The sequence below is a fragment of the Panthera uncia genome (assembly GCF_023721935.1).
Source record: "Panthera uncia isolate 11264 chromosome A3 unlocalized genomic scaffold, Puncia_PCG_1.0 HiC_scaffold_11, whole genome shotgun sequence".
Classification (NCBI taxonomy): domain Eukaryota; kingdom Metazoa; phylum Chordata; class Mammalia; order Carnivora; family Felidae; genus Panthera; species Panthera uncia.
Genome location: NW_026057578.1, coordinates 24,938,285 through 24,965,439, shown reverse-complemented (window position 1 = coordinate 24,965,439; position 27,155 = coordinate 24,938,285). Strand labels below are relative to the sequence as shown.

Below are 27,155 nucleotides of genomic sequence, written 5' to 3'. Positions count from 1 at the left end.
AGGAAATTCTTGCCTGGAAAGATAGGACTGTAAACCAATAAATAACTTTACTATTTGCCCCAGGAAATTATTGCAAACGGATTTGTTTGGGCAAACAGTTTGCTCACCTTGGCAAATACCTCTCTTTAACAACAAACAAATGAAATGTGGTCTGTTTATACAATGGAAAACTCTGTAGCAGGTAAAGGGAATTAACTCGAAATGGATGGATCTTGCAAACATAAGGTTAAGTGGAAAAAAAATCAATTTGCAGGAAGATGTGGGAAAAATATGATGAAATATGTGATATTTTTTAAAACACACGAATAATATTATATAGGACTGTAGTGCAATGTAAGTACACTCATAAAAACAAGTGCAAGTGTAAAAACATTCGTGGGATTTATGGAAACCCAAAATCTGAAGCTTTTGTGAAAACCACCAAACTCCCCTATGGGGAGGCAGGAAAAGCAGTGGGATACAGGAGGAGTAAAGAGAAGGTTTCAACTGAAGCCATGTTTTACCATTTTTGTTGAAAAGGAAAACAAAAAAGATCTGAGGTAACTTGATTAAAATGGTAGGACAGTATTTGATTATTTGGGGAAATAGGTACCAGATGATTTTTTTTTAATTTCCTAAAATTGTTTTTCACTTCCTTTTTTTTTTTTTTTTTTTTTTTTTTACTTATCTATTTATTTAGAGAGAGCACAAGGAGAGGAGGGGTAGGCAGAGAGAGAGAGATAGACAGAGAGAATCCCAAGCAGGCTCCAAGCTGTCAGCACAGAGCCTGACACAAGGCTTGATCTCACAAACTGTGAGCTTGTACCCTGAGCTGAAATCAAGAGCTTGACGCCCGATCGACCAAGTTACCCAGGTGCCCCATACTTTTGTTGTTTTTAAGTAATTTCTATGCCCAATATGGGGCTCGGGCTCATGACCTAAAGATCAAGAGTCCCATACTCTACTGACTGAGCCAGCAGGCACCCCAGAGTTCCTACTTTTAATTCTTTTGAATATATATCTGGAAGTGAGATTGCTGGATCATGTGGTAATTCGACATTTAATTTTTTTGAAAAATTGCCATACCATTTTCCATAGTACCATTTTATATTCCCATCAGCAGTGCTCAAGGGTTTCAATTCCACATCCCTAGCAACACTTGTTAGTTTCTGTTTGGAGTGGGTAATAGCCATCCTTATGGGTGTGTGAAGTGTTTTTTTTTGTTTTTTTTTTTTTAATGCTAATTCCTTAATGCAAATAATCTTATATGATTTTCTGTATTTAAAAAAATAAACGGAATTTAAGAAACAAAACAGATGAACATATGGGAAGGGGGAAAAAAGAGAGAGGGAAACAAACCATAAGAGACTCTATGATAAGAACAAACAGTGTTGATGGAGGGAGGTGAGTGGGGGATGGGCTAAATGGGTGATGGGTATTAAGAAGGGCACTTGACTGACGTGGTGAGCACTGGGTGTTATATGTAAGTGATGAATCACTACATTCCACTCCTGAAAACAATATTACACTGTATGTTAACTAGAATTTAAATAAACAATCAAATTAAATTAAAAAAAGAAAACATTTCCAGAGCTAAAGGAAGAAAGGAAGGTCAGGCTCAGGTCCATGATCCAGGAGTTAAGTCTGTGTGGCATTAGACAAGTCCCTTCATCTGTCTGAACCCCCAATTTTGCCACCCAAGAAAAGGGAGGAGGAATAATCTCATTCCCAGAATTAAGGAAATAACCATTTTTCAGATGTTTGTGCAAAGAAAAAAATTTGGTCAGAAGGTCAACCGGTCAGCCTACACAAGTCGGGGAGCAGCATCTGGATGAAGACAATGGAAGCCCACTAACCCTCCACTGAGGGCTACGCATTTCCAAATTTTAAAGCCCTACCCGTTATGCAAAAAAGGAAGTAGAGGCTCAGAGGGTCCAGGAACCTGCCCGTGGTCACACAAGGCAGAACTGGGATCTTTCCTCAGAGCTGAAACTCTAGGCCCCTACCATTCACTACCTTCTCTGTGACCTTATCTTGATCCCAACAGTTCAATAGATTAGGACACTGCAGATCAGAAAGTCTGAGTAACTCCATAATAACAATAACTAAGATTTGATGAGCACTTGCCATGTGCTGGGTCTACCACTCTACCCTTGGGGTCCTCACACCCTAGTGAGTAGGTATACATCCTGCTCACTGATTTGAAAATGGAGTCTCAGATAAGTCAGGGCTTTTGCCCAAAGTCACAAAGCTAATAATGCTGGCCAAATATTGGTGTTTCGTCTGTCTGGCTACAGAGCTGGAACTCCCCATCCACGTGCAGAGGACTCAGAATTCGAAACCACAACACATTAGGACTCGAAGCCAGTGCACATTCTTGGCACCCTCTGCCTCCCAGAGAATAAAGGAGTTCCTCAGACCACTTTTCTGCTGTCCTTCCTTGTGTCTCTTTCTCCCTCCAAGCTGTGGGCACAGCCCAGGGAGGGGCCTCTCACGTTACTTGGAGTCTGACCTGCGTGTGGGGGGCTCGCAGGGCCACAGTTTCTACACTATCTCTGAGCTTCACCAGTGGCACCTCCTTCCCAGGCTGCAGATGCTTCTACAGCTGTGTGAACTTCATCTTGGTCTCCTGGGACCCCCAAAGCCTCCTCTCGGGACCAACCAGCCCCAAGCCAGGTAGGCTCTTGCTCAGTCACCAGGCATTCACACTTGCTTGTGGGTCCCGGAAAGAGCTAAGTCAGCCCACACATATACACATACCAAGGGGTGGTCCTGGAAGGGAGGTGGGTGGGGGGTGGGCGAAACAGGAGAAGAGGATTAAGAATACCTATACCATATCGTGATGAGCACTGAGTAATGTATAGAATTATTGAAATCACTCTATTGTACACCTGAAACTAATATAACACTGTATGTTAATGAAACTGAATTTAAAATTAAAAGAAAAAAGAAGAAGAGATGCCTGGTTGCCTGGCTGGCTCAGTAGGTGGAGCGCACTACTCTTGATCTCAGGGTTGTGAGTTCAAGCCCCACGTTGCATGTAGAGATCACTTAACGATAAAAATCTTTAGGGGCACATGGGTGATTCAGTAGGTTGAGCGTCAACTCTTTTTTTTTTTAACTTTATTTTTTATTTTTTAAAATTTACATCCAAATAGCATATAGTGCAACAATCATTTCAGGAGTAGATTCCTTAGTGCCCCTTACCCATTTAGCCCATCCCCCTTCCCCCAACCCCTCCCACAACCCTCAGTTTGTTCTCCATATTTATGAGTCTCTTCTGTTTTGTCCCCCTCCCAGTTTTTATATGATTTTTGTTTCCCTCCCCTTATGTTCATCTGTTTTGTCTCTTAAAGTCCTCATATGAGTGAAGTCATCTGATTTTTGTCTTTCTCTAATTTCACTTAGCATAATACCCTCCAGTTCCATCCACATAGATGGATGCAAATGGCAAGATTTCATTCTTTTTGACTGCCGAGTAATACTCCATTGTATATATATACCACATCTTCTTTATCCATTCATCCATCGATGGACATTTGGGCTCTTTCCATCCTTTGGCTATCGTGGATAGTGCTGCTATAAACATGGGGGTGCATGTGTCCCTTCGAAACAGCACACCTGTATCCCGTGGGTAAATGCCTAGTAGTGCAATTGCTGGGTCGTAGGGTAGTTCTATTTTTAGTCTTTTGAGGAACCTCCATACTGTTTTCCAGAGTGGCTGCATCAGCTTGCATTCCCAGAGCATCAACTCTTGATTTCGGCTCAGGTCATGATCCCAGGGTCATGGGATAGAGTCCCTTGTAAGTGTGGAGTCTGCTTGGGATTCTCTCTCTCTCTCTTTGTGCCTCTCCCTCCGTTTGAGCGCACACTCTCTCTCTCATTAAAAATAAAATAAAAAATAAAGTTATAAAATCAAATCAAATCTTAAAACAGAAAAAGAGGTGGCTCTGGGTCATTCTGGCCTCCAGATTCCCAGCACTCGTTCCTGTGTGTGCCCTGCCCTTTTATCACCTCCTCTTTCCAGTAATCAGCTTAGACTTCTGGCATTCAGACAGGGGGATAGAAACCAGCCTGTGTTTTGGAGTCAGGCCTCAGGACACAAACCATTCTTTAAAGGCAGGGGAAAGAGGCCTGGGCTGGAATAATTATGAATAATAATCATTATTATAGTTAAACTAATTACAGTAACAAGAGAGCAACAACAGCAATAGCTAACCTTGAGAGCTTAGCTGACCTTGAGAGCTTGTCAGTATGCTAAACACACATTCATTTATCTTAAGAATGCTGAGGTAAGATTGATTTCTTTCCATTTTGAAAAAGGGAAAAACCAAGCTCAGAGAGGTTAAGGAACTTGCTCAAGGTCACACAGCTGTCAGGTGGTAGAAACTAAAGAATGAAGAGACTTGGTAACCTAGACTTTACCCTGCCAGATGCTTCCTGGGGGGCTCTGAGAAAAGTTAAACCCTTTTAGAGTCTCAGTTTGTGCAGATGCAGAGGGGAAGAAAAGACAAGAGGACAGAAGAGGAGCCAAGAAGTATGGAGCTGAGACTCTGAAGGCCGTACATAAGTTGTGTTTCCACAATGTCAGCTTTATTCGATCATAAAACAAGATTAACGTAATTGTAAAGCAAGTTCAGTATTTCAAATTCAATGACATTTCACTACGCGTTTAACTTGGCTTCATACAAGTCACACAAAATAAAGTACAATACAAAGTCATCCAACAAACACGATACAACATGGGTATGACACTTTTTGTAAAATATATATGAAATGAATTATTGAAAAAATAGTCACATGCTTGGATATCACAGCAATATCAAATTATCATAAAGGTATTTATTTATTATTTTTAAATAAGCTCCATGGCTAATGTGGGGCTTGAACTCAGGACCCTGAGATTACAAATTGCATCTATGCATGGTATTTTTACCAGCTTCCCTGCTGCTGAAACTCTGATGTCATGGCTCAAAGGTAGAGACACATACCTTTGTGACTGTTTGTCTTACCAATTGGCTGGGTAAGGAGCAGGTTCCAGCTCCCAACCTCTCTACCTTCCTGCCACAGGACCCTTGTACATGCTATTTGTTCCCTCCTCCTAGGCATTATTCCTCCCTTCACTTGGTTAACTCCCACTGATCACCAAGATTTTTGATCCCCAGCTGCTTTCACATGTAGGTTTCCAGACTGAATGATTGATTTTTAAGTAAGCCCTACACCCAACATGGGGATTGAACTCAGGACCCCAAGCTCATGGGTCACATGTTCTGCTGACTGAGCCAGCCAGGCACCCTGGGGAGATTTCCTAATTGATTAGAATTTCATGGCTTCAGAGTTTTATTAGTTAGAATTTCACAACCAGAGAATGCTATTGATTAGAATTTTATGGCACCAGAGAAGTATTGATTAGCCCCAGAATTCTATTACTTAGAATTTCATGACTTGAGAATGCTATTGATTCGAATTTTATGGCAGGCGTCTTGATGTTCCATCAATGCATGCTTCCCCCCAGACACCCACACAGATCCTCAGCTCTCTGTTCAAACTGTTACCTTCTCAGGAAGGCCTTCTCTTATCTCCCTATTTCAAATGGTCTGCCACCTGCTCCTGCTTTATTTTTCTCCATGGTGATGGTCACCACTTAACACATCCAATACATTATTTACTGCCTCCTGTACTAGAATGTCAGAAGCTCCACAAGGGCAGGGATTTTTATCTGTCTTGTTTACGGCTATATCCCTAAGACCTAGAACCGTGCCTGGCACATAGCAGATGTTTGGTAAGTATTTGCTGAATGTTTACAAATGAATCAATTACATTCAATAACATAATGAATAAACTGTTGTAATTATTACATAAAGGTACCATGCAATCATTTAAAAAAAAAAAAAAAGTGACTGCCTCCCTTCTGTGCCTGACTCAATACTTCAACTCATGATGGAGAGGGGAATGTCTCGCCTCTCTCTAGTTACACCCCTCTTCCTAAGTCAGGGATCTCATCTGAGTCAAGATCTAGACTCCTAGGAAAGGAAAAGGAATTGAAATTGGTAGGTAGGTCTAAAAGGGGATACCTATAATCTAGAACCCCACTAACTTTTCAGACCTCAAATGTTACCATCACCTTTTCTAGGAAGATCTCCCTGATAGCCAGATTAACCTGGCTCCCTTGTCAAATGCTCTCCAACTTCCATACACCCTGTTCACAGCACTCTGTACTGTTTGTATTTAGGAATAGCTAGGTGACTCTTGATATCTGTAGATAAGGATCACGTCTGCTTTGTAACTTCTGCCTAGACCAGTGCCTGGTACACAGCAGGTGCTCCAGATCTGTTTGTGGAATGAATACATGAATACCATAACACACTCCTGCTAGGATGGAAAGGGATCTGCTAAGGTCAATAGCAGTCGAGGGTCGGAGAGGGCCAGGAGAAGGACCCTGAGGGGACTCTGAGTTTGGGTCCCCAGCCTCTCTCTGAGGCCATCTCCAGGGTAAGGGGTAGGGTAGGAGTGGGTAAACCTTTTCTATACACGGATAGTAAAACATAGGCTGCTGCTGTTGTAGCAATTAGTCATAGACAATATGCAAACAAAGAGTCAGCTGTGTTAAAAAAAAAAAACAAACCCTTCACTTACTGGGGTGCCTGGCTGGCTCCTTTGGTAGAGCATCCATCTCAGGGCCGCTGAGTTCAAGCCCCACCTTGGGCTTGGGCGTGGAGCCTACTTTAAAACAAACAGACCAACAAAAAACCCTTCACTTACAGACCTAAAATTTGAACTTCATATTAAGTTTCACATGTCACAAACAACATTCTTACTTTGGTCTTCTCAATAGTTAAAAGGTGTAAACACTTCATAAACAGTAAAAAACAGTGGGGCAGGCAAGGGGTATAATTTGCAAAACCCCAAAATAAAACTTTAAGTGGAAAGTAAGGGTGAGAGACTAAGATGAAAGAGGGAAGTTTTCTAAGTCCTCCATGCTGCACGAGTCTCTTAACCACTCAGAGCCTCAGGCTCCTCCTTTGGAAGAGGGAGGGAATAAAAATCCTTGGTTCCCTAGGTGGTCCTGAGGATTAACGGAGGTAACGCCTTGCCTCCGTTCCAAACAGGCGGCGGGTTGGGCCACCAGGTCACTACAGTTACTAATAATCATTATTATTATTACCACAGGGACTGTGGGAGGAGCAAATGGGAGGACGCTTGCAAATCCCCCAGCAAAAAAGTCTGGCACGAAGGAGACCTCCATAGAACCTCCTAATTTCCTGTTTTCCACTCCCGCCTCTCATGCCACTTCTAGGTCCCTCAGGATAGACCTCTCCAGCATCCTCCACCGGCCGCCCAGGCTCTCCTGCTCCCCACAGGCCTTGCCCAAGATTGGAGAAGGTGCCCACGGCAGCTGGCCAGGGTATGGGAGAGGGCCGGGTGTGGAGGGAGGAGGGTTCTGACCAGGTCCCCCGCCCATTGTCTGAGCCAGCCCGCCCGCCGGCCAGCCCGCCAGCCAGCTGATGTCCCCAGTCTCCGACACCAGCTGGCTGGCCCCACCCCAACTCCCCCTCCTCCCAGGCCCTCCTTGTCACTCAGCCTCCGCCTGCCCCCACCCACCCACCCACCCACAGCCTCGAAAGATGCTGGGTGTGACCAAAGGATCTGAGCTTTGTCCCCCAAATGGTAGGCTGATTTGCATTCCTTTGGCAATTTGCACACTCCATTCATTTGTAGAGAGCTAGAAGTTGCAAAGCCTGCAGGGGTCTTTGGGTTTATCTGAGTGGGGTTTGAAAATGTGATTTTGGGTGTTCCCTTTCAGCCTTCAGCACTTCCTTATTCTGGAGCATTGGCCAAATGATGTTGCCATTCTGATCCTCAGTTTCCTCATCTGTAAAATAGGGACAATAACACCTTTCCTACAGAGTAGTAGTGGGGTGTAAATAGGAGAACGCATGCAATGTACCTGGCACAAAAGTGTATGCTCAACAGATGTTACTTGCTATATATCATCATATATATGTATAATAGAGCCAACTGTTAAACCTGTGCTGTCCAATAAGGCAACCACTAGGCACAGGTGGCTATTTAAACTTAAATTGGCACTTTAGTTCATCAGTCACACCAGTCACAGTTCCGTCTATAGCCACAAGTTCTGGCGGCTGTCGTACCTAGCAGCGTAGATATAGAACATTCTCATTACCAAAGAAAGCTGTATTAAACTGTGCAGATGCAAACCTTTCTAATTCCGGAGCTTTTCTCCCTTTCCCAAATAGGGCTCTCCCTAAGGCAGTCTTTCTCCCCGCCCCCTTCAAGGTAATAACCTTGGTGAGTGGGTGTTCTTTTGTTCTCTGCACCTGGGCAGGAGGGTGGAGAACAGGTGTGGAGCTGTGCCCTGGAGCACTAAGGGGGTGGGCGCAATTGTCCGAGTTGTAAAGCAAACAGCTGCACCCAATTCTGCCCTAGCCACCAGCAGGAGCCTCCTAGGGCCCGGATGTGGATGAGGGAGGGGAGACACTGGGAGTTTCAGCCCCTGTCCCTTCCACCTCCCAGAGGCGGCTTAAGGTCACACAACATGTCTGAGCCTGGGATGAGCAGTTTCCAGCACAGCTGACACCTGGGGAAGGTGTACCAGATGGGAGGCCCAGAGGGGGGGGGGGGGGGGGAGGATTAGCAACCTCTCAACGCCAAGGCTCAGCTGCACCAGGGGCTGAAAGGCATAAATAGGTCGCATTCAGACTATTTCAAACGATATGCATCCTCTGTGGTCCCACCTCACTTCAGGAGTTTAACAACCCATAGCCAGACATATATATTTCCACATGACTGTCCACTGGCATCCCAAAGTCAACATCCTTGAACCTGAATTCTTGCTTTTGCCTCCAGGATGTGTCTGTTCATCCCGCAGCTGTCTCCACCCCAGGAGATGGCTGCTGCATCCTTTCAGCTGTCTGACTCAAAACCTTAGAATCATCCTTTACCTTTCTCTTTCCCATACCCTACAAAGGAACTATCGGTAAATCCTGTTGGTTCCACCTTTAAGATATGTCTTGAGGGGCGCCTGACTGGCTCAGTTGGTGGAGCATGTGACTCTTGATCTCTTGACCTTGGGGTTGTAAGTTTGAGCCCCAGGTTGGGTACAGAGATTACTTAAAATTTTTTTTAAATCTTAAAACTATAATATGTACATATATGATATGAGATATATATATATATTGAATCCAACCCCTCCTCACCATCAGCCTACTGTCACCTTGGTCTGAGCCACCATTGTCTCCCTCCCAGATGGCTGTGGCAGCTTCCCACCTTTGCCTCCTCCAGTATACTCTTCACCCCAGGGGCATGGAAATCGCTTCACTCCTGAGCTCCAAACTATTTAGTGGCTCTGAAATTCACCTGCAACAAAGTTAATTTCCTTACTGCTGCCTACGGAGCCCCATTTATAGGGCCCTGAACCCCTTGCCCAGACACATAGTTCGGTGTTCTTTCTGTGCCTTGCACACTCCTGCCTCAGGACCTTTGCTGCTGCTACCCTCTATCAGGAGCCCACTTTCTTTTTTTTTTTTTAATTTTAATGTTTATTTATTTTTGAGAGAGAGAGAGAGAGAGAGAGAGAGAGAGAGACAGAATCTGAAGCAGGCTCCAGGCTCTGAGCTGTCAGCACAGAGCCCGACGCTGGGCTTGAACTCACAAACTGTGAGATCATGACCTGAGCCGAAGTCGGACGCTTAACCTACTGAGCCACCCAGGTGCCCCTACCAGGGGGCCCACTCTTACCTCAAACAACTTCTAGCAGCTTTCTCGCCTTCCTTTTTTTTTTTTTCCTTCTTACCCTCTTACAGTCTTAGGAATGGAAATACCCTCTTCAGAGAAGGCTTTGTCACCTTATATAAAACAAACAGCACTCAGTGGGTCCTCATGCCTTTGTCTTATTTTTCCTCAGAGCACCTATCATAGTATTTATTGACTTGCTCACTGCCAGTCCATTGTCTGTGTCCTCTCACAAGAAGAGTGGCTCCATGGGGCAGGGATTTTCGCTATCTTGTTCACCGCTATATCCCCAGTACTCTGCACATAGTAGGAGTTGAGTCAAGGAAGGAAGGAAGCACAAGCCTTGTGCTAAGAACCATGTCAAGCACCTAATATGGCTATCTCATCTAATACCCATGGCCCCTAAGGCAGGCACTGTTATTATCTGGCAGTGCAGATGGGGAAATGAGGCTCAGAGGTAATGACTGGCCCCAAATTAGCAACAGACTAAAGCGTGTCTCTTGTACCACTCGCCCACATACAATCGGAACTGACAGTCAGGGAGCTGTAGGAGACTGAATTCTGGGTGCCCCAGGTCATTTAGTTGCATCAGCACGACATCTGAAACCTTCTACTCTACGAGTGGGCAACTCTTAATAGATGAGTCTTTTACATGTTCTTAGAGGGAGCTCTAAATCTCTGGGTTTTTCTTCTCTTTTAGTGTAGCTTGTGGTCAATTGTTTAAAGGAAAAAAAAAAAAAAAAGAACCAGCAGCAAATCAGAGCTCTCTAAGGAATATTTGAAACCTTTCATATGTGCTCCCTTCCTTCAGGCTGTCACATCCTTTCCCTGGTCTCCAAGTGGCAGCCCACTGAAAGGGTAGTGTGGCTGAGGTCTGAAAAGCTTAAGGGGACAGGTAAAGAAGAGGTGAGAGGGATGGGGCGGGAAGGGGGTCTGAGATACAAGTAAGGGCCAGTCAATACAGGACTTTGTAGGTCCTGGTGGGCAGTTGGAATTTTATTCCCGAGACATAGAGGAGTCTTCGAAGTAGTTGTTTTCTTTTTTGATTTCTTAGTGAGGGACAACATATAGAGCACAAATCCTAAGTGTGAATTTTCTCAAGCGCAGCACACCTATGTGAAGGTGAGCACGCAGATCAAGAATCAGAATTATCACCAGCCCCCAGAACCTTCCTGGAAGGCCAGCCTCGTCACTATCCTTCCCCCATCCTAAAGGTCTCCACTATCCTGATTATAACAGCACAGATTAATTTTACTTATTTTTGAAATTGTATATGTAAATGGAATCACACAGTAGCTACTATTTTTGTGTCTGGCTTCCTAAACTCAACATTATGTGAGATTAATTTCTGTTGTCTGTATAGCAATAATTTATTCACTGTCATTGCTATGTAGTATTCCATTGCGGGAATATAGCACAATTTGCTTATCCTTATTCTCCTGTTGACAATCACTTGGGAACTTTCTCGTCTGGGTTCCTGTAAATAATGGTCCTATAATTGTGTATGGGTCTCTCATGAACAGATGTAAGCATTCCTCTCCACTGGCTACCTAGGAGGTATCATTACAGGGCAGGCATATGTTTAGCTTTTTTAGATACAGTTTCCTAAGTGGTTCTACTACTTATAGTCCCACCACCAGAGTATGAGAGTTCATAAGAGCTTCAGGTAGAGAGTGACACAATCTGTGTCCTAGTCCAACATCTATGGACTAGATGGCACTGTCTATGGCACTGTTTCATCGGATACCATCAGACACTGGCCCAAGGACCAGCCATAAACAAGACCTCTGCCCCTAAGGAGTTCACAGCCTACACAGAGGGTTTAAAACTGTGCTCCAGGGGCTCTTGGCTGGCTCAGTCGGTAAAGACTTTTGATCTCAGGGTCATGAGTTGAAGCCTCACGTTGGGCATGGAGCCTACTTAAAAAAAAAATTAAAAAACAAACCTGCGCTCCAGTGGGGTTATGGGGTCTAGGCTCTGTACAAGGGACCCTGTATTGTCTGGAAGGACCAGGGTACCCGGAGAAATAAATGGCAGTGGAAGAATGTGACAACAGTTAGTCAAGGACTTTAAGATTAGTTTATCTCTAGGCCTAAAGAAATTCCAGGGACCAATATGGGCAAAGGCCTGGAAGACAGTGCCATCTGGAGAAGACCAAGTATGGTGACCTGGAGTGAAAACATAGGTTCTGGGATCAGTCACCAGTTGTGTGTACTGGGGCAAATCAGTTGATCCTTGTGGGCCTCAGTCTTCTCATCTGATAAAAAGGATAATATGACAGCACTCAACCCAGCAGGACTGTGAACTGCGGCTTGAACTTTGCACATAGTAGCTGACACGTAGGAAACATTCAATCAATGTAGCTGCTCTGAGTATTTCTATGTGGCTGGAAAGGAAAGCAGGGAGGCAGAAGATAAGCGTAAGCGAAATTGGAGTGTGCATGTACAGCCTCGCATAGCTCCTGTCGGGCAATGAGCATCCAGTTAGCATTTAAAGGAGGCTGGAGAATGGGCAGGGAAACTACATCAGAGGTGAGTTGTGGTCAGATCCTCCAGCTGCAGAGGACAGTTAGTGAAGGGAGAACCTTAGAGGCAGGAAAACCAATTAGGAGGCCTTTGTAATAAGCAGTGTATAGGTCTGCAGGTATGACATATTTTGCAATAAACTGTCTAAAGGGAGACCAAAAAAATAAAGAAGTGATGAGAACCTCCACCTGGACAGAGGAAAAAGACATGGATCCTGTGAAGTCAATGGGATGAAGTGCAGTATGGAAGGTGAGAGAAGCCAGCTTCTGTATCACTGCCCCCAAGGCAGGAGATGCACTCCTTTGGGGTGGCATCCACTTCTCTTCTTGGGCATGAAGTCTCATGAATTTACTTACCCTTCAGGGAGCAAAACTGGCCATTAGCAATGTATCACATTTTCATCCATAAATTTGGAAATGTTCTACAATAATTTTCGTTAGCAATGTATCACATTTTCATCCATAAATTTGGAAATGTTCTACAATAATTTTCATAGCCATTGTTAGGGTGTTGTGAGATGCGCATCCTCAACTACTGATGGAAACAGAACTTGGTAAAACTGTAAGCGTTGCCACTACTTGATCCAATAATTCCATTTTGAAAAATCTGTTCCTAGAATCAGAAAATAGGTATGACTGGGGGTGCCTGGGTGGCTCAGTTGGTTAAGCTGCCGACTTCGGCTCAGGTCATGATCTCAAGGTCCGTGAGTTCGAGCCCCGCGTCGGGCTCTGTGCTGACAGCTCAGAGCCTGGACCCTGTTTCAGATTCTGTGTCTCCCTCTCTCTGACCCTCCCCCATTCATGCTCTGTTTCTCTCTGTCTCAAAAATAAACAAATGTTTAAAAAAATTAAAAAAAAAAGAAAATAGGTATGACTGATGCATAACGATGTTCAGTGAGGCATTATTTATAATAGAAAAAAATAAAAGAGCAGCAGCCTTAATGATTATAGGGGTCAGATTCTACCAAAAGCAGAGTATCCTACGACCGTCCATTAAAGTAACATTTATGAATAATTTTTAGTGACATGGAGAAATGCTGTGTATAGAATAGCAAAAAAAGGCAGGATGCAGAAATGTGTTAACAGCATGACCTCAATTATGAAAATATACTCAAGAATAGAAAACAATTGAGAAGGCTATATAGTAAAATGGTGAGAGCATTTACTTTTCAGTGTTAAGAATTAACACTTTCATTTGCTTCCTAATCTTGTTATAGCACACGAACTCCTCACCGTGAGTATGCTCACATTCCTCTTGTGATCATAAATAATAATGAATTTTAATAATACAACTCAGCTGGTTCATCTTTCCTCCTGGGGGCTCTTGGACTCTTCAGCCTTCTACGGAGAAAAGGTCTTGCTTATTAGAAAAGCCGCAGCCATGCCAAATATTTCTCCAGTGCACAGATAGGCTTTCTAAAGTGCCACGGACATTTCAGGCTGTTTATCCAACAAGGATCATATACCTTTAAAGCGCTTCCCCTCACTGACTGTCATCTGGCCAGGCCTTGTGTTTATCATACATTAGCACAAGGGGCATGGCCAGTGCAGATGGCAGGCAGCATGCCTGTCTCCCTGCCACCCATCTTTATCCTCTTAGTCACTAAAGAAAAACAATCACTTGGTTTGGACAAGAAACAGCCAGAGCCAAGAGCAAATTTCGTTAGGTCTATCAAATCTATGATTCCTTCAGAAAGTTGCAAGAAAATGTCAGAATTCTGTTGTTGTTGTTGTTGTTGTTGTTGTTGTTGTTGTTGTTGTTGTTTTAATTTTAATTTTTAAAAAAGTAATCTCTACACCCAACGTGGGGCTCAAACTCACAATCCTGAGATCAAGAGTCACATCCTCCACCAACTGAGCCAGCCAAGTGCCCCAAGAATGTCAGAATTGAATTCTGTCACCTAAGACTAAGCTTCTGACTCAGGCAAATTTTTTGGTAAGTCCCTTAACCTTTCTGAGATTCAGTTCCTTTGGAATGAAAACGGAGCTGTTACAAAGGTGAAATCAAATTCAGTTTATAAGGCCCCTGGCCCTGGGGCGCCCGGCGGTCTCAATCCGTGGAGCCTGAGACTTTTGGTCTCAGGCTTGTGAGTTTAAGCCCCATGTTGGATGTGGAAATTACTTTAAAAAATTTAAAGAAATTTTTAAAAAGAAAACTTATAAGGCACCTGGCCCTGACTCTAACTCCTAAATGTTAGTGTCCCTCAGGCCTTAGGTAACAAAATCAAGGAATTGGTACCTTAGGTAACCAATCAACCACAGGCTGATGCTCTGTGTCTCTGATGTTTCCAGAGGGCCTCTCTTCCCCACCTTCAACACACATACACACCGTACCATTTTTTAAGCAAAAATGATGAAGTAGTGAACCTGTGGAGACTAATTCATTTTCTCTACGTCTGAAATCAGACAGAACTTGGGAAAGGTATAGATTCGAAGTCAGGCCTACCCAGGTCTTTAGCAAGAAAATTTTATTTTCAAAAACAGTGGAATGTGGTATATCCAAACAGTGGAATACTACCTGGCAACAGAAAGGAAGGAAAATTACTGCTAGATACAACAACACAGATAAATCTCAAAATCATTATGTTGGATGACAGAAGCCAGAAAAAAGAGTACCTGCTGTAGGAGTTCATTTACATGCAAGTCTAGAAAATGCAAACCAGTGCATAGTGACAGAAAGTCAATCAGTGGTTCCCTGGGTCCAGGTACAGATGGAAGGATGGATTACAGCAGAACAGGAGGAATCTTACAGGGGTGATGGAAATGTTCTGTATCTGGATAGTGCTGGTGATTTCACAGGTATATACAACTGTCAAAATTCATCAAATTGAGCCCTTTAAATTGATGTGGCTCATTGTACATAAACAGTATGCCCCAATTAAGTTTTTGTTTCTTTTTTCCTTTCCTTTTTTTTTTTTTTCCAAGTAAGTTTCATGCCTAGCACAGAGCCCAACACAGGGCTTGAAGTCATGACCCTAAGATCAAGAGCCACATGCTCTACTGACTGAGCCACCCAGGCACCCTTCAATAAAGATAAAGGTTTAAAAAAGCAATCATGGGGGAGCACTTGGCTGGCTCAGCTGGTAAGAGCATGCAACCCTTGATCTCGGGGTTGTGTGTTCGAGTCCCACATTGGGTATAGAGATTACTAAAAATAAATACATAAACTTAAAAAATAAAAAAAAAAACAATCACAAGAGTTGGGGATGGGCAGAATGGGGAATAACTGCTAATGAGTATGGGGTTTCTGGTGCTGGTTACACAACTCTGTGACTACTAAAAACTACCATACTATATACTTTAAATGGGTGAGTGTATGGTATATGAGTCATATCTCAATAGAGCTGTTAAACAAAAATCAATCATATAGCTATAATGATAGAGATCAGAATAGTGGTAACCTTTAGGTCAGGTATTGACTGGAAAGGGAAACTAGGGAGCCTGTTAGGGTGGTGGAAAATGATATAAGTGGTCGTTACAGGTGTTAAGCCTGAAATAATTCATTGAGCTGTATGCTTGAGGTTTGTGCATCTTGTCATACCTACACATTATACTTCAAATTGTCACTTTTACTTATGTTTTTAACTTTAATTTAGTTTTTAAAGATTTCATTTACTTATTTTTAAAAAATAAACTCTTTGGGGCTCCTGGGTGGCTCAGTCAGTTAAGCAACTGACTCTTGGTTTTGGCTCAGGTCATGATCTCACAGTTCACACATCAGGCTCGGTGCTGACAGTATGGAGCCTGCTTGGGATTCTCTCTCTGCCTCTCTGTCCCTCCCCTGGTCACTCTCTTTCTCTCAAAATAAATAAATAAACTTTAAAAAAAATTATAAACAAATAAACAATTTGCCCAATGTGGGGCTCGAACTTATGATCCTGAGATCAAGAGTTGCATGCTCTACCAACCAAGCCAGCCAGGCATCCCTCAATTTTTCACTTTTATATTATTTTATTTTATTTTCTTACATTTATTTATTTATTTATTTATTTATTTATTTATTCTGAGAGAGAGAAAGCACGAGCGGGTGAGGGGCAGAGAGAGGAAGACAGAGAATTCCAAGCAGGCTCTGTGCCGTCAGCTCAGGGCCCAGGACAGGGCTCGAAGCCAGAACCCTGAGATCATGACCTGAGCTGAAACCAAGTCGAATGCCTAACCAAGTGAGCCACCCAGTCACCCCAATTTTTCACTTTTAAATTTACTTTTGAAAATTTTACATAAAATTCCTTGGAACTTTAAAAAATGTACAGTTCTACGAGTTTTGATAAATGCATACAATCCTATAACCATCATGATAAACAAGATGTAGAACAGCTCCATCAGCCCCAGAATTTCCCTGTGCCCTTTTATAGTCATAATTTACCCCTACCATAAGTGTCTGATGACACAGATCTATTTTCTGTTCCCATAATTTTGCCTTTTAAAAAAATCCTGTAAGTGGAATTATAGAATATGTAACCTTTTGAGTCTGGCCTCTTTCTTTCTTTCTTTCTTTCTTTCTTCCTTCCTTCCTTCCTTCCTTCCTTCCTTCCTTCCTTCCTTCCTTTCTTTCAAGTACTCTCTACACCCAACCTGGGGCTTGAACCCCGAGATCAAGAGTCACATGTTCTACCGACTGAACCAGGCAGGTACCCTGAGTCTGGCTTCTTTGAAATTCGTCCATATTATTTTGAGTATCAGAAATTTGTTTCTTTTGATCTCTACATAGTGTTCATTTGTATGACGAACGTACCACAGTCTGTTTATCCATTCACTAGTTGAGGGACATTTAAATTATTTCCAGTTTTTGGTAATTTTGAATAAGGCTGCTATAAACAGTCATGCACAGGTTTTTGTGTAAACATAAGTTTTTAGGGGCACCTAGCTGGCTCAGTCTGTGGAACCTGCAATTCTTGATCTCAGGGTCATAAATTCAAGCCCCATATTGGGTGTAGAAATTACTTAAAAATAAAATCTTAAACAAACAAACAAACAAACAAAAAACAGGGGCAGCTGAGCGGCTCAGTTGGTTAAGCGACCAACTCTCAATCTTGGCTCAGGTTACATTCTCATGGTTCCTGAGATCAAGACATGTGTTGGGCTCTGGGCTGACAGCCTGGAGTCTACTAGGGATTCTCTCTCTCCCTCTCTGCCACTCCCTGGTCATGCATGCACATACCCTCTCCCGCTCTCTCTCAAAATAAATAAATAAACTTAAAAAACAAACAAACAAACAAACATAAGTTTTGGGCACCTCAGTTGATAGAACATCCAACTTCAGTCCAGGTCGTGATCTCACGGTTCATGAGTTCAAGCCCCACATTGGGCTTTGCACTGACAGCTCAGAGTCTGCTTGGGATCCTCTGTCTCCCTCTCTGCCCCTCCCCTGCTGACACACGCTCTTGTACATGTTCTCTTTCTCTGAAAAATAAACATTTAAAAATATATAAAAAATAAGTTTTTAAACCAGGCTTGCATTCCCGGGATAATCCCAATTTGACCATGATGCACTTTTTTTTGGTACGATCTTTTTATTTTTATTTTATTAAAAAAAAAATTTTTTTTTTAACGTTTACTTATTTTTGAGACAGAGAGAGACAGAGCATGAACGGGGGAGGGTCAGAGAGAGAGAGACACAGAATCTGAAACAGGCTCCAGGCTCTGAGCTGTCAGCACAGAGCCCGACGTGGGGCTCAAACTCACGGACCGCGAGATCATGACCTGAGCCGAAGTCGGACGCTTAACCGACTGAGCCACCCAGGCGCCCCTGGTACTATCTTTTTAAAAAATTTATTTATTTTTTTTTAAATTTATTATTATTTTTTTACATTTATTTAACTTTGAGACACAGCACAGGTGGGGGAGGGGCAGAGAGAGAATGGGACACAGAATCCAAAGCAGGCTCTGGGCTCCGAACTGTCAGCACAGAGCCCGATGCAGGGTTCAAACTCACAAACTGTGATATCATGACCTGAGCCGAAGTTGGATGCTTAACCGACTGAGCCACCCAGGCGTCCCTAAAAAATTTTTTTCAATGTTTATTTCTTTTGAGAGATTGAGGTGGGGAGAGAGAGAAAGAACCCCAAGCAGGCTCCATGCTGTCAGCGCAAAGCCTGACATAGGGCTCGATCCCATGAACTGTGAGATCATGACCTGAGCTGAAATCAAGAGTCCAATGCTTAAAGGAAAAAAAAATGTTAAAAAAAAAAAACAAAAAAAAGAGTCCAATGCTTAACTGACTGAGCCACCCAGGCCCCTCTGCACTATCTTTTTTATATACTGTTTAATTCAATTTGTTACTGTTTTGTTGAAGATTTTTGCTTGTATATGTCTTCATGAGACATATTAGTCTCTAGTTTTCTTTTTTTGTAATATGTTAGCATGGTATTGCTATCAGGGTAATCTTGGCTTCATAAAATGAGTCGAAAATGCTTCCTCCTTGTTTATTTTCTGGAAGATATCATGTAAAATTGGCATTATTTCTTCTTAAATATTTGGTAGAATAAACCAGTGAAACCTTTTGGGTCTGGAGTTTTCTTGGCTAGGAAATCTTTAACTATAAATTTAATTCATTTAACAAATACTGAATCTGAATACCCCCCCCACCCTGCCAAAAAAAATAAAAAATAAATAAAAAATAAATATTGGAGTATTCACATTATCAATTTTTTGAGTGAGTTTTAGTGGGTTGAGTCTTTTAAGAAGTTGGTCAATCTCATCTGAGTTACCAAATTTACAGGCATAAAACTATTATTTATTACCCTTTCACTATTGGTGAAGTCTATACTAACATTCCTTCTTTCATTCTTTTTTTTTCCCCTTCCATCATTTTAAAAATTGATATATTGTTACATTGTTTTATATATATATAACAAATTGATATATTTGTTAGTCTTGTTAAAGGTTTATCGACTTTATTAATCTTTTCAAAGAACTAGAAATTTTGGTTTCATTGATTTTTATTCTTTTCTCACTTCAGTTGAGTTCTGCTTTTATCATTATTATTTCTTATCATCAGCTTGCTCTGGGTTTAATTTGCTTTCTCTTTCCAGGTTTGTTGTTGTTGTTGTTGTCTATTTATTTATTTTGAAAGAGAAACAGAGAGAGGAGGAGGAGGGGCAGAGAAAGAGGAGAGGGAGTCCCAAGCAGCCTCTGTGTTATTAGAGCAGAGCTGACGCAGGGCTCAAACCCAGGAACAGTGAGATCATGACCTGAGCCAAAATCAAATGTCAGATGCTCAACTGACAGAGCCACCCTGCCCCCCCCCCCCCCCCCCCCCCCTTTTTAAAAATAAGCTCTACACCCAACATGGGGTTTAGACTCACGACCCTGAGATCAAGAGTCCCATGCTCTACCAAGTGAACCAGCCAGGTGCCCCACCACTGGACATCTTAACCCTCAGCCTTCTAACCCTATAATCTATTCTCCCCACAGGAGGTAGAAGCATATTTTCAAAATGTCATCAGGTTAGGCCACTAACCTGCTCCAAACCCTGCAAAATCTCCTGCTGGTCTTACAATGAAATTCACATACTTTTCCGTGGGTGCCAAAGCCCTGCAATATCTGGTTCTGCCTCCGCTCCTGGACTCATTTCCCACTATTCCTCTCATCCACACAGCTTCAATCATATTGACCACTTTGTGCCTTACGTCCAGGAAGTTTATTTCCTACTCAGGGCCTTTGCATTTGCTGTCCTCCCTACCTAGAACACAATCGCTCAGATATTCCTATGATCTGATACTTCATTTCACTATGGTCTCATTTAATGTATAATTTCAGAGCTACTTTCCTGCCTACCACTATAAAATGATAATCCTCATACCTCTTGAACCATCTCTCTCTCCCTTACTCTGTTTTTGACATTAAGTTATACTTCCACTTGTCCGTTTCCATAGACTAAGCTGCATGTGGGTAGCAGCATTACCTTATTGATTACTTTATCCTAGCACAAGGCATAGCACAAGATAAGTACTTGATAAATATTTTTTAATGAATAAATTAATTCTTTCCTTTCTTGAATATACTTCTATGACCCCCAACAGTACGTGATGGGAGGGATCAAAGGGGAGACTAGAAAGACTGTTATTTGCAGTCTCACGGCCCCTTGTGTCTATCTCTGCTTTAATATTTCCCTTATTTATTTAACAGATACTTATGGAGTTCCAACTCTGTCCCAGACACTGGAGATACAATGGTGAAAAAAGCAAAGTTTTTACAGTTCTCGTGGTCTACAGAGAATGATGTATAATAATTCAGAAATGGAGAAAATAATAGGTTATATGCCATGGAGAAGAGGTGCATGGTATTGTAGGAGTGGATATAAGGAGTTCTGACAAGTCTGGAGGGTTAGAGAGGGCTTCTCTGAGGGAGTACCAGATGAGCTGATACCTCAAGAGTAAGTAGGAGTGAAGTGGGGGTGGTTGTGTGGAAGGAGGAACATGGCTCCCACAGTTGAGGCTCAGAGCTCTGGTATACACTGGGTCTCAATAGGCCTGTCTGGTCAGCATGAGGGTGATGGAGATGTGGTCGCAGAAGTAAGCCAGGTCTGGCTAGGCAAGGCAGGACAAGTGAGTCTTCAGGAAGTAGAAGGCATTGTTCTTTTCCTCCACCTCTAGAGGGCAGCCCACTTACTGTTCCAGGCCTGGAATCTTCCTGATCATGGGTTTCTAAATCAGTTTTTTGCTTCAAATGATTTTGAGAATCACTGAATTAGGGACTAATTTCTCACTAAATGTTTGACAAATGAATTCATGCTTGTTGGGCTGAACATGGTGGCAAAACATTCTTTGTGCAGCCTCTCTGGGCAGCCAATTTATAGTATATGATCTTGGGCAGTTAATTATCTTCCCTTCTTCCTTTCTTCCTCCCAGACTTAATTCAGCAAACATTTCTTAAATGTCTGTGTCATAAAAATATTAAAAATGTTGCACAGTCATTATATCCCAGATAGCCAAGTGCTAAGTGAAGGCAAGGCATTATAGAGCAGGATTCAAATGGTAATGGAATTAAAAAAAATTTTTTGGGGGGCGGGAGGGGGGTGCCTGGATGGCTCAGTCGGTTAAGCGTTGTACTCCTGATTTCAGCTCAGGTCATAATCTCATGGTTCTTGAGTTCAAGCCCCACATTGGGCTCTGCGCTGACAGTGTAGACCTTGCTTGGGATTCTCTCCCTCTCTCTCTGCCTCTCTCAAAAAAATTTTTTTAAAGTAGGCTCCACATCCAACGTGGGACTTGAACTTATGACCACGAGATTAAGAGTCACATGCTCTACCAAATGAACCAGCCAAGTACCCCAATAATGGAATTTTTTTGAGCAACCTCAAAACATGAAGGCTAGAGACTGGGAGTGGGGTGGGGGTGAGAGAGTGGGAAGAGAAATTTTTTTAAAAAGTGCATATAGGGGCGCCTGGGTGGCGCAGTTGGTTAAGCCTCCGACTTCAGCCAGGTCACGATCTCGCGGTCCTTGAGTTCGAGCCCTGCGTCGGGCTCTGGGCTGATGGCTCAGAGCCTGGAGCCTGTTTCCGATTCTGTGTCTCCCTCTCTCTCTGCCCCTCCCCCGTTCATGCTCTGTCTCTCTCTGTCCCAAAAATAAATAAAAAACATTGAAAAAAAAAATTAAAAAAAAAAAGTGCATATAATAATAATTGCAACATTTAAAAAATGTACCAGGACTGTGTTTTTCATGCAACAATCTTGTAAGCTATCATGAGCCACTTGCTGAGGCTCAGAAAGATGAAATGACTTGTCTGAGGTTGTATAGATGGTAAATGTGGAGCCATGATGTATATCCAGGCTCTGGTATGTGGGCTCTTCGATTTAACACCATTTTAGAGTAAATATAATATATAGGTGTTGAAAATTATCCAATTATCCCCAACTTGGAGTAAAGCAAAAGAACAAATTCATGGAACTCCAATTTTCTTTTCCAGTTCACAATATGTGTTGGAAACCCTTTCTTATTACCACAAGTAGACCTACTTTTTACATGTTGCACATTATTTTGTACAGTTTATTTCACTAATTCTCCATGTAGGACACTCAAGCCAATTTTTATTTTTGTTCTTATAAATAATTCTGATATAAACTTCCTTCCTATGCATCTTTTTGTGCACATAAGCAAGTATTTCTTTGGGATGGGGACCCACAAATGGAATTTCCAACTCTAATGCATGAAATAGGGCAACTCATTGTTTTCCTGACTATAAGAGAGGTTGAACATCTATTTTTTTTTTACACAACTTTTTTTTTTAAAGTTCATTTTTGAGAGAGACAGCATGAGTGGGGGAAGGGCAGAGAGAGAGATAGGGAGAGAGAGAATCCTAAGCAGGCTCTGTGCTGTCAGAACAGAGCCTAATGTGGGGCTCGAGCTCTGGAAACCATGAGATCATGACCTAAGCCAAAACCAAGATTTGGATACTTAACCCATGGAGCCACCCAGGTGTCCCTGAACATCAATTTTAATGTTTATTAGCCATTCACATTTTCTTTTCTGTGTATTGTCTATTCATCCTCTTTGTTCATTTTTCTTTATTTTTAACTAATCTCTATGCCCAACGTGGGGCTCAAACTCATAACCCTGACATCAAGAGTTGCATGCTCTACTGACTGAGACATCTAGGCATCCTAACCATTTTTCTATTGAATTATCTTTTTCTTCTTAATGTTTTATAGTTCTTTATTCTGAATATTGATTCGTTGTTGAATATGTTGCAAATATTTTATCCCAGTCTTTTGCTTTTAAAAGAAACCAAACTTTACTTATGGTGTCTTTGTACATGGAGGAGTTTGGAATTTTTAATCTGTTTTAATTTTAATTCCTGTTTTTGATTCTTTGGGAGGCAGCTCAAAGAATTGGGTCTGAAGTCAAAGTTTTGAGGATCCAACCCCAACTCTGCTTTATGTTAACAGTAACCCGTGGGCAAGTTGGTCGGTGGAAAAGCCCTTTCTGCATGTATAGAAAAGGGAAAATAATACCTCTCTCCCTCATTGTGAGGATTGACTGGATGAGTGTATAAAAGTAGCACCTGAAGATGAAGTAATACAACGGTTATTATAGCTAACGGTTATTAATATTGTGATGACATTTTAGACATTTATAACAGAGTAGGCCAAAAGGGGGTAAGTGACTTACCCCATGACTTGTTCAGGGCGACAAGGCCTTAATCTGGAGAACTCAGGTGTGGCGCTGTCCCCTCCCCCCTAAGCTCCACCCCCTAGGCCCTTGCCTCCACCTCCCGGCCTGGGTCGCCGCCCAGGCCACAGCCGGAAGCCCAGTGCCAGACGAGTGGGCCTTGCGCGTGACGGGCGCGCGTGACACAGGGGAGGCGGGCTTGAGAAGCTGGATGCGCCGGGATAGGGCGGTAGGTTCGCGCGGAAGGGGCGGGGCTTAGCTGGAGCGGGTCTTGGGGCCGGGCTTCCGTGTGCGTTGGTCGGGTGGGCGCGCGGCGGGGGCGTGCCCGGGGGGCGGGGCGGAGCCAACCAGGGGGGCGGGGCGGCGCGCGGCCTAACGGCAGCGTTGGCGGCAGCGGCAGCAGCGGAGCTGGGGCTGGCGAGCTTTGCTGCTCCAGGTCTCGCGGCGGCGCCTCCGAGGGACCCGGGCCGCGGGTGGAGGCGGGAGGCGCACGGCGGAGGCGTGCGGCGATGGTGGGCGTCCCTGGAGCGGCCGCCTTCCAGCGTAAGCAGAGCGGGAAGGCGGGAGGCTGAGGGGGGCGTGTGAGGGGCCTGCTGCTCCACAGGCGCCAGCTCCCGAGAGGCCCCCGGCGCCAGGCCAGATTGGGGAAACTGAGGCCCGAAGCAGGGCGGCAGATCCAAGGTCACGCGGCGGGCCGGGCCTTCCCGGGTTCTCGAGGCCGCCCGGGCGCTTCCTGCGCGGCCCGGAGGGCTCGGAGCTCGCGATGCGAATGAAGCTGTGGGGACCGCGGCCTCGGAGCCCAGGCCGGGCCGGCGTCCATCGGACTTACTCGCGGACAAGGATTGTTTTGTCCTCCCGGTGCTGAGGCCACTGAGTGTTGTTTCTGGGGGAGTATTCTACACGCCCAATTTCGAGGGGTGTGCGGCGGATGGTGGGGGAGGCGAGGATGGCCTCTTTGAGGGGGCCTGTTGAGTGCAGGCTCGGGGATCAGACTGCCTGGGTTCACATCCTGGCTCCCCGGCTCAGGGGATGTGACCTTGGGTCTTTCCTAACCTCAGTTCCATTCTGCAAAATGGGGGTGTAGAGAGCATTTCCACATCCCCACCCCCATCCCCTCCGCCACGGTTCTTGGGTTTGTGAGGCCAGTAGAATGCTTGGCACAGACTGGGACATACACAAGCGTGAAAGCTGTTATTACTGTAATCGCTGATAAATCTCATCCAGGGTGAACCTCACTCGGAAAAGCCCGAAATTGGGCTCTAGTTGTGTATTTGTTTTACGATTTTTGTCTTAGGTTAGTCCTGCTTTATGATCCAGTTGTTTTTCTTACCTCCATTTCTCCATTCCAGCATTTATCTAGTGTTCCTCCTAGAATTTTGAGATCCTGGTGTCTCTTAATAACAACAATAAAATTTTAATTGTTTCTCGTTACAATAGCAGTGATAGTTAACATTTTTTCAGCAGCAGGCATTTTGCATTCTATTCATTCACTGTTTCTTAAATCATCTATTAAGTAAAAAGTACCATTCTCAGCCATGGGAATATAACAACAAACTAGATGGACCAAACTCAGTCTTTAAGTTTAGTTTGGGGAAGGGGAAGACAGGTAAATGAGGAAAGCAATAAATCCATTTTGCATGTTTTCTCTTCGTTTAATCCTGGTGACAGTGTAAATAAGAGTTAAGAATTTCAATATGACCATTTTGCAGAGGATGAAACTGAGGAACAGAAGGAACCCTGTGATCTAGCCCCAGAGCCCACGTCCTTCACAAAAAAGGGAGACTTTACACAGCCTCTCTTCTTTGACACTCATTAGATACTGGATTGAAGAAATGCAAAGTAGATGCATCCAGCAATGCCTCTTCATAGTCAAGCCCAAAATCGCTGTTTTTCGTAGTTTGATCTGTTCTTGGAGCTTATAACAAAAGAGAGGCAGAGCTGACCCTTTAGGTCTAAGATGCACCATCTCTGTGAAATGAAAGGAGTTTTAATCTGAACTTAAATGTTTTATGTCCAAATCTCTTTCATGCAATTTTTAGTTTAAAATATGTCCCCAAAGTACAATTTTAGTTCTATTATGTAACAAAGTTTTGTATGTTTGTTTATTTTAGTGTTCCTAAGACAATTCTATATTACATTCTTAGCATACTTAATACACTTTTTCTTTTAATCTGGAAGCATATAGTAAACTGAATTAAAATATTGAGAGGATTTTTTCTGTGAGGTTCCCGTGATACAGTTAGGTTCAGCATTGACCATCTGCTAAGCTCCAGGCCCTGTGCTGGTGTAGGGCTTACAAAAATGAATAAAAGCAGACTCTTGCCTCTAGGAGCTTACCTATAGGCTTGATTGGCTAATGTTTTTAATGGAAGTGCCGGGCAGAGAATGTAGGAGCTCTGAGTCCTTGGAGGGGGGCGGGGGAGTAGTCTAGAGCATTGGCCTAAAATGTTTTTCCATGTTCTTTGTATTAGTAGATAGGGTTGAGTATGCACATACATGTGAATGTTTTAAGTTACAATTACATTGCTAATTAACTGTAGTCTATGTTAGGTACATTTTATAACATGCAAAAATAGACCTTTTTTGCAAAAGGATGATCTAAAGTGTGAGTAGAAGTTCCAATTATTGTTTTTTCACATGCTGGTGAATAATAACTGGGCATCTTAGGGGTGGGGACCTTTGGTCTTGTGGTGGGACCTTCTTCTTAACCTCTGAGGCTGGTTGAAATTCAGTTCTGGAGTTGTGCTGAGGTTGAAATCTTGGGGTCCAAAATCCTATTAGCTTTGAGACTTTGGGCACGTTATTTAACCTTTTTGTGCACTTTTCCTCATCTGTAAAACTGAGTTGATGAGAGCCCCTGCCACATTTACAGTTTTGTGATGATCAGTAATATGTATGTGGTATGCATATGATAATATATGGGAGTACTCATACTGTGCTTGACATAGTGTTCTGTGTGCAGTTTGTGCCTGAGGGTATAAAGAAGACTTAGGATCTCACAGGCTAGTAGGGGCCCTGCACCTGTACGTGGATAATGATAGTGCTCAAAGCAAAGTCTTTTGAGAATACAGGGTTGGCATAACTAATGGTTCTTGGAGGGTCCAAGTAAGTTTCAGATAAGGAGTTAACATTTGGACCAGCCTAAGAAAAAGAGGGGCTTTTTTTCCAGGAGGAGGAGGGGTGGACCTCTTGTGTGCTTGGTGAGTTGTTCTCCAGATCTGGACCTGCAGGGAACCTGATTGAAGCTTTTGTGTACCTTGTTGATAGGATAACAGTGAGTTCTGGCTGGACTTGTTCCGGCAGGGGCCAGATGGCAAGGAAGCCCATTCCAGAACTTTCCACAATACCGCAGCTCTTTTCTCTCTGGTGACACTTGACCTCATTCTGCCTTCTTAGTTATCTAAGAATATAAACTCCTAAATGTAAGCTCCTGCATTTTTGTGATCTTATTTTGCCTAACAAGGTAAGTGGAAAGTCCCTAAGGCTGGAGAAAGGTCTGTAAATTATTGGACTTTCAAAGAATTGTGAAATTACAAGTAGAATGGTAAATGACCACACTTGCTAGTGAACAAACTTGATTACAAATATGGTAGACAGGCCCTGTGCCTTTCCTAATTCAAAAGGGGTGAGAATTGTCGTGTTCAGTAACCCTTTCCTTATCTGGCATTTGTCCATTAGCATGAAAGAAGAGATGGGAAAGTTTACCTGAAAGACTTCCTGGAGGTTGAATTAGGTACCTTCCATTTGCTCTTCTAGGTCCTACTTTCCATCTGTTGCCTTTTCTCTGCCC

The 27,155-nt window shown here is 43.2% G+C and overlaps 1 protein-coding gene and 1 long non-coding RNA gene across 3 annotated transcripts in view; one reads left to right on the top strand and one right to left on the bottom strand.

Annotated features, from left to right (window-relative positions):
- LOC125936119 (uncharacterized) overlaps window positions 1–23,599 on the bottom strand; it is a 35,290-nt gene extending 11,691 nt beyond the window's left edge. Inside the window, exons 1-2 of the long non-coding RNA XR_007461935.1 lie at window positions 23,366–23,599; window positions 6,616–6,702 (exon numbers count right to left, since the gene is read on the bottom strand). This is a non-coding gene — a long non-coding RNA (uncharacterized LOC125936119). The remainder of the gene's footprint in view (window positions 1–6,615; window positions 6,703–23,365) is intronic.
- A 129-nt stretch (window positions 23,600–23,728) lies between these two features.
- Window positions 23,729–27,155, top strand: part of CBFA2T2 (CBFA2/RUNX1 partner transcriptional co-repressor 2) — a 141,761-nt gene continuing 138,334 nt past the window's right edge. For both annotated transcript variants that reach the window (XM_049649985.1, XM_049649984.1), the window contains exon 1: window positions 23,729–23,908. In XM_049649985.1, coding sequence (XP_049505942.1) covers window positions 23,875–23,908 — 34 coding nt within the window. In that variant the 5' untranslated portion in view covers window positions 23,729–23,874. The remainder of the gene's footprint in view (window positions 23,909–27,155) is intronic.